The sequence below is a fragment of the Ylistrum balloti genome, unplaced genomic scaffold (assembly GCF_031769215.1).
Source record: "Ylistrum balloti isolate Yb309-2 unplaced genomic scaffold, AGI_CSIRO_Ybal_v1 Utg369722, whole genome shotgun sequence".
NCBI classification, from domain to species: domain Eukaryota; kingdom Metazoa; phylum Mollusca; class Bivalvia; order Pectinida; family Pectinidae; genus Ylistrum; species Ylistrum balloti.
Window position 1 is genome coordinate 933,234 of NW_026781941.1, and position 11,380 is coordinate 944,613.

Consider the following 11,380-nt stretch of genomic DNA (forward strand, 5'->3'; position numbering starts at 1 on the left):
GTGCTGCAATACATGTTGCATTTGGAAACAGCCCAATATCCCCTCCCACACAACTGTTGCAAGAGGAGATAAAAGCTTTGTAAGCTAGCAATTTTATTACTTCCATATGATTCCTCTACAATTGATGCATTTACCATTGCTGGAAAGTTTTCACTAGTTCAACCCTTGAAATGTCAAAGTTTGATGTCATATATTCTTGATCCAGGTAATATTTTCTGCAAACTTCTTTTGTGTCACAATCAAGCTCCTGCCCAAATATCATTAAAAAATCCTGTTTGTATCAGATAAGCTACAGCAGTTATTTGCTCTTTCAAAACAAGAAATATGCTCCACATCAAAGCCTTTACAATATACTGTGATCTCGAGGATCAAACTAGTTTTTTGTCTTGTCCACAAGGTGTCACATATGGAACATTCAGTTTTATCATGACACGTTTGAGGGGTGCATAGAGCAAAAGTGATCATAACCCCTGGAGTATCGAGGATGGGCGAGTTCAACTTTCTTGAAATAACAGAGCAGACCAAATATCACATAAGAAAGTAGGCTGTATGAAACTTGAGATAGCCTAGATATCATTGTTCCAGAATTCACAATGGTTTTCCAAGAATACATCATTACCTGAACAAAACATTGACACCAAACTAGACAGGCATTTTTGTAAAACTGATCGATATTGAAAGTTCACACTAAATCAGAAAAGACGCAACTGATGATTTTAAAAATGTTTTATTTCAATATCCTCGACATTTCCAGAATTCAGTAATCTAAGGTAATAAAATTTCTTTGTTTAAAAACAGGAAGTTTTAAAACCACTACATTAACATATTGAAGGTTAAGAGACCACAAGATGACTTGTATTGACCTCACTCTTAACACATTTAAGCACCATATATATTGGGATAGCATTATACAACACTACATAAACTCTGGCAGCTGTACTTTCATACTGTATCCAGGCTTTCTCTAGTGTAGTATGATGCTATACACTGATATAATGATATATAATGATCGTACACTGCAACTAGGCTCCACAATCAGTTTCACATCTTTGGTGTTTTTTTTCTAACATGTCTGCCACTTTTTTCTAAGCACAATGAAACCTTGATCATATTCCTGGACATTTTACGTTAATATCTCAAATTACAAATTTCCATTATATTTGAATATTAAATGAAAGTGTGTGGAAACTGAAAATGTCCAGATTATCTGCATCAATGAGATTCTTCAGTAGAGTCAGTGGCGTAAAAAGGATAAAAAAACAATGTGAAACAGATCGTTAAACAAATCGTTTAACTGCTGTGATAGTATTGATTCTCAAAAAGTAAAGGTGTCTTCAAATGGTGAATACAAATCCTTTTGACTTTATTGGGAAAAAGTAGGGTTCCATGTAGTTCTGGTCTGAATATGTTAACATGTATATGAGTCCTCTGAAATATATATATTTTCCAGGTTTTAAAACATTGTCTCTGAGTGTTATCAAGAGCTTTCACAATTATGGCTTTGGTCAACACATAGAAGAAAATAAAGAAAATCCAGCAATGCAATAGAAACTTGTTATTCAAAATGATTAGGTTCAAATCAGAAATATTTTTAGAGAAAGCATTAGATTTTAATCTACAAAACAAAAATGAACTGTATGTACATCTTCAACAGACTCCTAGAAGGGACCTAGCTATTCAACTTACAAGGAAATAATGACCACACCTTTCAATAATACATTAAGGAAAAGAAATTATCCTTTTAATAATCTTGATTAAAAAACTTTGGTAATGCCTTTCTGATCTTATTCCAAAAAGAAATTTTAAACACTTCCTCATGTGAACACATATAACTGATCCATATTTCCTATTTTTCATTTTAATTTGCATGAAAGATTTTCTCTTTATGGTACATATGATCATCTGATTGAAATTTGTTTCAATACCTGCAAATTTCTAGACTAAAATTGTGAGGAATTCAGGTCAGCAAACACTGACAATATTACAAAGCAGTGCTCTCAGGCTAAAAAAGTTACCCAATATCACAGGAATACCAGCGTCCACTTAATTTTCCTTAAAAATATCTGGTATTCAGGTTTTTGTAATGCATGTTGCCATTAGGATCAACAAGACTCAATAACAAGAGCTTGTAGAGACATCTCAAATCTTTTGTAACAATCTTTTTTTTTCAATAACACATGAAAAGCTTTTCAAATAGTTTCAGAACAGAATTATGATTCAATCAAGGAGATACTAAGAGGAAATACACTTCTTGTAATTGTTACAAAATTTTATACTGAAAAGTTTGACTGCCAAAATAGATACACTCAGTGGTCTTATTCATTCACAGTTTCTACAAAAGGAGTGAAAACAAAAGACTTCTTTGAAATCTGCACAAATTACAAAAAAACAAAAGAAGAAAAAATGAAAATAACACCAGTCCCTACAGTAAAAACAAGATAAAAACCATGTTCCTTGGACTGCACTGATATCTACCTAACACATACTTGTTACAGTCAGAGATCAACCTTAGCTTGCCCATCATTAGCTCATCATATGACAAACAATTAAAACATTTAACAATCAAAATGGACTAGTAAGTTGCATTGAATTTTCAAAAGTGAAATAAGAAGAAAGGTTGTTTTGGTCATATAATCCTTAATAATGTTTCATCTTCTTAAATTTGATAATATCTGATCTGTAGGCACACCAACGTGAACATTCATTGCTAATCACTGTATTGAGAACAAGCTCTTTGGTCTGACCACATGTATCACAATATGAAATAACAAACATGTTATGGGGTATACAAATAATATTTGATGATTATACCAGTAAAATCTTTATTTTTTCAATGTCCTCCAACAGTAGCTTGCAACATAATTTTGCTTTTTTGGTTATTAAATAACCTCAAAACATACAGAGACCATTTTTATTATCGATGGGGTATTTATCATTTCTCGCTATTCTCAATGATTTAACCAAACTATGATAAATGAAATACATTGAAAATAGAATTTATAAAGGAAACAACAGTCCATTTCATGACTGTCTTGAAAAGTGCATCCATTTTGCACCAAGCTTTGGATAACACCAAGAATGTTTGTACCACTGATCCAAAAACATGTTGATTTGTCAGTGATCATTATTGGTTCTACTTACTAAAATAACTGTTTTCTCAGCTTCTTGAAATTACAGATCAATTTAAGGAGGGGACTCATTTTCAAAAGATGTTAAAAAATACAGAATTTAAAAAAAAAGAATTCATTTAAAGTATGACATATCAAAAGCATGTTTCTCGTTCTGATAACTTCTAAGGTGATGTTGCGAAAATATCACAATCGAAAATATCTGATGCACACAAACAGCTGGCAGTCCAAGAGATTCAGGAGAAAAAGTCCTAAAAAGAAATTTGCGTAATTGAAAAATAAATATAGCTTTACTTAGGATATCTCTGGTGTGAAAAGTGTAAGTTTTGGTAGGCACTGTATTGATCACATGTAGGCCTGTCATGTTACACATAACTAAATACACACACTCAAAGTTCTATTGTTAAATCTATTACATATTCCATTTCTCTTGAAAACTAGTTCACAAATATGTATTTTTGTATAATTGGTTATTATCAGTGCTATTTTCTATGCAAATATTCTAGTAAAAGAACATTTCAGAAGACATATGTGTAACTTATCTACAAAGTACCAGGTAATGTAAAACAAAATACACGAACAGGCTGTAATGGTAAGTAAAAGGCAAACAAATCTAGAATATTGACAGAAAAAATCTTAAGTGTGCATCGTATGAGAAAAGCTCAAACAAAACATGTGTACCATTAAACGTATCTGCTGCAATCTATTCATCAAATAATACTTGCAAAAGACATTGATACTGAATCAGTTTGTTTTGTACACATAGGTATTGTTTAAATAGAATATACCAGGGCTGTACAATTTGAACATTCTTACAACAATGGGTTACATGTCAGAGCTTGCGGGTTTTTAAGAAGTAGAGAATGTTTTCCAAATCTTCTTGTATGGTTCTCTGATGATATCACATGAAATGATAACCAGTTTAATGTGGCCTGTGACAGGCAGTAGCATGCTTGATGAAAAGGAATAATTAGGTGGTTTTTGGTATCTTTGGGTAGAATATGATAACTCCATGGGTGATTTTGCTAAATCTAGACTTCCTTCCCGTCCAGATATTCAAATGATGAAAACAAGATCACAAGCTACACATGATTCATAATAAAACATGGCATCAGTATTCCAGTTGGAAAAAAAAAAGAAAAAAAAGCTGTACATATATACACTTATTTTTCATAAAAACTGTCAAGAGCATACAGACATCACAGATTTCAGGTAATCCTCTTTTAATGACTTAACGGTATACCCACCTCATATATTCTTATATACACACATTTATACACATCTCCTGTACAAACTGGAGAGAAAAACTGAATAAGCAATGAAAAAAATACATGGTATAAACATTGTAATAACATGCATCAAAAGAATTTTCAAATGAAACCAATTTGAATTCATGCCGTTTTAAAAAACTAAGGTTGAAAATGTTTTCACAATAAGACAAAGGGAGATAATGGAGAGATGACACATGCATTTCTCCAATTATCATGTGTTATGTATGAAACCTCTTTGTTCACTGTGATATCAGCTGAAGGTCTGCAATATAGGACCATCTGGAGACAACATGAGACAATGGTATCAGTTTGGTTGGTAGAACATTGATGTAAACTAATTTGGGAATGAAACATTTGTAAACACATATTAAGTATACAAGTACATATTAATTTCTTGTATTCTCAATTAATTTGAATATTGTTCAGAAATTTACATTATTTGTCAATGTATTTCATAGTAATTTTTTAAAGCAAATTGTAGAGGTAAGGAAGAAGAGACAATCACTACCTATCAAGGATATTGAAATTCTGAACATGAATGCAGACACAAATGTTTAACACTTATTGGAATTACCCATACACCTACCTCTTAAGAGAGTAATAGAATTGTTCAACCCCTTGAATGTTACAAAGAGGATGTCAACTCATGGGGAAAAATTAAATTAGTTAACACAAGGCTTACTATTATCCGTTTCCTCAGGGTTGAGATCACCCTGTCCCACCAACAAATTCAGCCCTGCTGGCTTTATTAGTTTTGTGTTTTTGTAACGTCAGTGCTTCCTACTTTGTTGAAAAATCAGGTTGTCTTTCAAATAGATTTCAATAATTCTCATTCTAATAATAAAAGAAAACTTTTGTAATGGGATCATAGCTTTCTAGGGAATTGAATCCATGTTGTATAAATTTCTAGTAGAAATTACATTCATATCCACACACACATTCTCTTAACCTCACCCTTTTAGGAAACAGCTGAATAAATAGAAATACACAACTCCTGATTCCAAGGAAAAGGATTTCGATATATAATTGTAGACTATAAAATCATATATTTTTGTGGGGTTCAATTTTCATGGTTCCTCAACAAATTTTTTTCCGAAGACACTTGATTTCATAAATATAGCCCAATACATATACCTATACTTATTTAAACATTTATTATAAATTGATGGATTTGGATAAAATCAACAAAATGAAATCCCCTGCAGAAATAAACGACTTTACATTACATGTATAATGAATTGATGTATTAACTGTAGTTCATAGTACAGTGCCAACTCGAAGGACGAGATCAAATTATCTATAAATAACATTGTTTTCAACTTTTCTATTAAACATTGAATTCTTATGTAAAACAGATAATAGTTGTTGATAAAGTTCCATAAATTTCTGCATAGGCAGAGACCTACATGTACTAATAAAGATAGAAACATCAGAGAAAGACCATTGTGTAAAATTTACTCTCGACTATAATAGCAAGTTTCTGATATTATTGCTACGAATAGAAAAGTAATGCTGGGAACCTAAGTCTACTACACTAACTATTCATTGTCAAAATGTGTCATAAATGCATATGTTCTCAATTTTAGGATTGGGGCCATACATGAGTGTTACTTGATTATTTGTTTTTCATAAAACTTTCCATTTCTACAATGTACTGCCAAATATCAGATCAAATAAATTATTTTAATATAAAGCAGAAATGAATTCAGAAATTCAAATGATATTTGCACATCACAAATCAGACATTTTTCTTTACTCATCTTCTATGGCCTTTATACCATGTTTTGTATGTGCAAGACTTCTGAACTCCTCACATGCTTTATAAGAACTAGACTAAAGAATTTTTCGCCAATAACGTAAAGTACTTAATAAGGAACAAGTACAGTTTCAGGAAGGAAGTTTCTGAACAAAAACATTTTACTGTCAAATATTAAAATAATGTAATATATAATTGCTTTTATTTTTTATAGTTTACGTCCCAAAACTATACATAGAATTTCTAAGGCTGCCTCAAAGACATCAATTTTTCCACTGTGAATATCTCTTCCACATTTCACTATTTTGCTCCCTTGGCATTATGAACACTACATGGTTCAATATGTCTTTTTTCTGTCCCTTAACTATTACTTTCGATCAAATCCTGATCAAAATTTGTTGAATCCAAAAAGTCGGACACCATGGAACTGTGGAAATTTGGGTATAACACTCCAAGCTAATGCAATGGCATTGATTATAAAATGTACTTTATCATACTTTGTGTAGAAACTTGCCAGGAAAAACCTGAAAAAAATAGAGGAGGGAAAATGTTTAACACACAAAGGAATTAACATTTTTCATTACTCCTTGTAATGATATATGTTTATATTGAAATTTTTCTTTCATTGATAAAATTTGAATCTGTGTATGTTTATATGACATTTGGAAGAAAATTTTCCTCGTAGACTACACTTTTTGATGGCATAGTTGACAGCGTGATTCTGTTCATAGCATCAACAACATCAATGTTTTCTAGTTGCTAAGGTACCTCTCTTGAGTATAACTCTGGGAATCTTGGGTAGATTTCAACTAAATTTAGCATGAATTATCACCACAAATCACTGATTTCAAATTTGTGAATTCCGACTTGGTGACCACTTTACCAGATTTAAAGACTAAAATAAATATTTCAGCTGGTTTCTTGATCTTGGAAAAATTGGCAAAAAATAAAGCACAGATGCCCCCTCCTTTTTAACCATGAAAAGCATCATCGAAAATTTCTGTTATCAAAAGTTTAAAGTTTAATGCTAGAAGATGGTCAAATAAAAGATCTGTGATTTTTTAACATTTTCATTTTTTGGTTGCTATGCCGTTTAAAGCTGATCTATCAATTAAACAGACTTTTTGAACTGATATGTGTTCTAATTCTGTAAGATGAAAGGAAATTTATTCAAATATTGTTGTTGATAGAATGACATCAAATCAACTAATATGGAACTAATACAGAACTAAGATGGAAGTGTTTTACATTTGGAGTTGTTGATATATGGAATCATCTTCCTGCACTAGATATAGATGTAGTTACCATTAAGAACATGAACAATTACTGGGTGAGCGCTATAAAGTTATAATCTATTCTGTGTATTAGAACAATAAATTATTTTAATTTTGTGTTGTCAATACCAAATTAATGATATGGAAATCAAGACTTTTCCATAATTTTTGTTATCAAATTACATAATAATTATAGACAATCAAAAATAGAACTTTTTCAACTGACATAACACCCATAAAAATATGTGTACTTATCCAATCATCAGAGGAAAAACTGAAATTCCTTTGAGAGGTGTATCAATACTTACAACACAATAGGAACTATTGTCAGAAACTTTTTCGTGGGCGTGAATTGTCGTCCATAATCAATTTGTTCCCATTGAGTCTGTGTTCTTGCCTGTCCTTGTTCTGGGGTGCCCCATGGGGTGCCTTTTGTGACATGCAAGCAATAAAACATTCCCTGCAAAACAAAAGTAACCATCTTCTAAGAGTTTGTTTTTAAACTTATAACTCTTGAGAAATGTTTATTGATCTGAACAATGCCTTACATCTCTTTTTCTCCATACATATTATGATAGTTAACCCTCGCCTGTGATTCTGTGCAATTTGATCAACATTTTACAGTAAAAACCAATAATTTCATTAAGATTTTATCAGGCAAGTCCAGAGCACCATTTCAAAATACTGCTGTATATTTGAGCAGTGTTTACAATACCTTTGATAAATTGAAATATATTTCTTACCGCATCATGTACAATATTTGTCAGTGTCCATGCTACTGCTACAGAAAAAAATGGCACACTGAGAAGCATAAGATGGAAAAGTAAAATGACCAGCGTGTAAGTGAACCAGATCCCTTTACTATTGAGATAGGAATGGGTGGGGTTCTCTTCACTTGTAGCTGTACCTATGTTCATCTTGGCAGATTCTGAAACAAGAAATATTATAGATTTAGAGAATGTATGTCTCTTACACACTGATGTAAAAGTGTGCCCAACTCTAGTATGAATAAAACTTAATACAACAGAGACACATTGATAAATTGTTTCTGAAGTATTCAAGATGTACCTGTAACAATGTGCAAATATTGATGTTTTAATTAGTGACACTGTTTAACTATATTTTAATTAATTGAATTGTTGCGCTGCATTCGTTGTACTGTTATGTAATACTGTGTTGCGTGCGGCCACTGTTTCGTCTACCTGTACTGTCCTTGTAAGCGTTTGATGTCACGTGTCTTACTTAGTGTTGTCCATATATGGGTATTATTCCTAATATAGGTATTACTTTGTTTTAGGTCAGTGGTCAGTCCGGTTGTCTTTGTCTATGATTGGCGCGGTTTTTTATTAGTCCTTTGTGTGCAGACCTGGAGAGCGGATGTATAGTAGATCTAAACCTGTGTCCGCAAGATTTGAATCTTGGGTCTTGTAATTGGTTCTCCAGATATTTGGTATGTATGATAAAGTCTCAGTCTAGCTGCTCTCGTAATTGGGTGTTGTAAATTATTGATTCATTTTATAATTGAGGGTTCAGATGAAGTAAAGTTAATTAATGTGTGAAACGGTGCTTTTCATAAAGTGACGTAATTGTGATCTCATGTACGTATATATGGATTGAAGTTATTTAAAATAACAGGTGAAATATACCTTTACATGTATTTTACAGATTGATGTAAGATCTACAATTAGTCCACGCACAGACCTTTTTTTTCTGTCTGGCAAACCCCCGACCCATAGTTGGGGTAGGTATTTTAATAGATATTATATGTAGAATACGAGAGCTTGTGTAATTGATAATGTCAGTTATATTATGAGTAATTATGTAATAATGTAAGTTGTAAGCAGTTACCTGTAGACCACAATCTACTTATATATACTAATAAGCATAAAGCTGAGGCCTATTGATATTCCTATTTAGAATAAAGTATTAAGTATGAATGTATTAAATATGTATTTACTGGATGTACATCATGTTATGAATGTAGACAACGTTTCATTATGTAATTGATTGTACTATGTCTTTGTAGGGTTTTAATTGTATTGTGTACAACATAGAATAAATGGAATAAGTCAGCACAGTACACGTCGTTGTTCTTTAAAAACTTGACAACTTTACATACCCTTGTGAATATACAAAGCTCATCACTTTTTTTTAGCAGTTTTGGTCTTATTATCTGCATGTCTCTTCATACATTTCGTAAAATGTTCATAAATGAAAAAAAAAACAAAAAAAACAAACGCAAATAGAAAAAAAAACAAACAAAAAACAAACAGAAAAGAAAAGCTATCAATGTCTGGATGTTGTAACTGTGTATATATAAAGCACTATCAGTTTCATACATATACTCTACCAGTGAATATATGAATTATGTCTTTATGGTATAATGCAATAAGGTTGCATTCGGGTGACCCAGTTGAAATGGTTCAGGTGGTCTGGAATCATGAACACACTTGTACCAGAAGTTGGACATGATATATGTAAAGTTCAAAATACAGTTTCGGAAATTCCTGTCAAGCATAAATCAATTAACTAAAATTAAGATACAATCCAATTTACTCATACTTTATAGCACAATACTCCTGGAAATATGTGAGTGCACAGACCCTATTTTTATGCTAAAACTCTGAAAGCTAATAGTATTCAGCAAACTAGTTTCCAACAGGTATGGCTGGACCCCTTAAATTGCACGTGCCAAAAATTCTACAATCTAGCCTTGGTCTTGATCTGCCCCTGACATTTTTCTTGCAGGTTCAACCAGTCCAACCAATTCAACTGTTTACACGAAAACACTCTTAATGTATTTATGCTGAAATCTCTCTACTACTTCGAGATAATATATAACTCACGCTTTAGTTGAAAGTTTCAGGAATCTGGAGCAGATCAACACCTATATATACATAATTATATATGTCTCTTATGATAATTTATCATGATTGTTATTAATTAATTAATTAAGAAAAATCAAAGAATTTGGTGATCATAAGTGAATAAAGACTCCAACAAAGTAATATAGAATAAAAACTAAGTATATATACATAATTATATATGTCTCTTCTGATAATTTATCATGATTGTTATTAATTAATTAATTAAGAAAAATCAAAGAATTTGGTGATCATAAGTGAATAAAGACTCCAACAAAGTAATATAGAATAAAAACTAAGTATAGATCGTATATATTTCAACAGCTGTATTAGGTATTGTAATGTGACAGCAGGAGTATATTAAAGGTTTGGTACGACATATGTTGACATCAGAGTACTGAACGTCTATAATAGGTATAGCTAGCTGTGGATGTTATTGTGCTGTTTGACTATATGTAACATCTTCATGCGTATATATACAGCTGTTGTAATATGTGATTTATACAATCCGTTAGGTCGCCTGATTAGATTGTCGAACGTTACAAGGCGTCTATCAAAAGTTTTCTCATCGTCTTGAACCTCTACCATCGTTGGAGTAGAGTTGGAGACGAAATCACACAAATTTCAGAAATATCATAGCGTCGTGTTAATTTTAATTGCAATATATAAATGGGTGCCGCTCCGTCATCTTGAAACATACCCCGCTTTCCAATTTTAGAGTTTGTAACAGACAATTATCAATAACTTTAAATTACTACTTTGAAGTATTCTGTCCTCGTCGTTCAAAAGACACTGACGTGACAATTACTGGTGTGCTTGACAGGTGGCCGAAAGGTTGTTCAATCAGTGCTCTGTTGCCACGGCACAGTATATAGATTACAGTAAAATTATCCCAATGAAAGAAACGACAATGGTAAAATGGTGGTCTATGATTGAATATGCACTTCTATGTTATTTGATTTGCCTTCTTTCGTTATTATCTTGACTTACCATGAAAAAATGTTGTGAAGAATATTACTACGTTATTTTCAACTATCCGGAAGTGAATGATATAAAGAACGCATGCGCACTTACAGATGTAAGGGAT

General features: G+C 32.0%; 1 protein-coding gene across 1 annotated transcript; it reads right to left on the bottom strand.

The window, feature by feature from the left end:
• Nucleotides 1–711: 711 nt before the first annotated feature.
• On the bottom strand, nucleotides 712–11,333 carry LOC132565400 (ORM1-like protein 3). The gene is made up of 4 exons (XM_060230038.1): nucleotides 11,284–11,333; nucleotides 8,173–8,357; nucleotides 7,738–7,889; nucleotides 712–6,679 (listed from the first exon to the last, which is right to left on the bottom strand). The coding sequence occupies exons 2-4, from the start codon at nucleotides 8,344–8,346 to the stop codon at nucleotides 6,544–6,546; spliced, it is 462 nt and encodes a 153-aa protein (XP_060086021.1). The 5' UTR covers nucleotides 8,347–8,357; nucleotides 11,284–11,333; the 3' UTR covers nucleotides 712–6,543.
• Between the last annotated feature and the right edge of the window lie 47 nt (nucleotides 11,334–11,380).

What these genes read in the sequence shown, in the direction of transcription:
- LOC132565400 (XM_060230038.1), bottom strand. Translation starts at nt 8,346, where the DNA reads ATGAACATAGGTACAGCTACAAGTGAAGAGAACCCCACCCATTCCTAT. An exon ending in CAAATATTGTACATGATGCG is followed by an intron (nt 7,890 to 8,172) that starts GTAAGAAATATA and finishes TTTGTTTTGCAG; the next exon opens with GGAATGTTTTATTGCTTGCA. An exon ending in ACAATAGTTCCTATTGTGTT is followed by an intron (nt 6,680 to 7,737) that starts GTAAGTATTGAT and finishes TATTTTTTTCAG; the next exon opens with GTTTTTCCTGGCAAGTTTCT.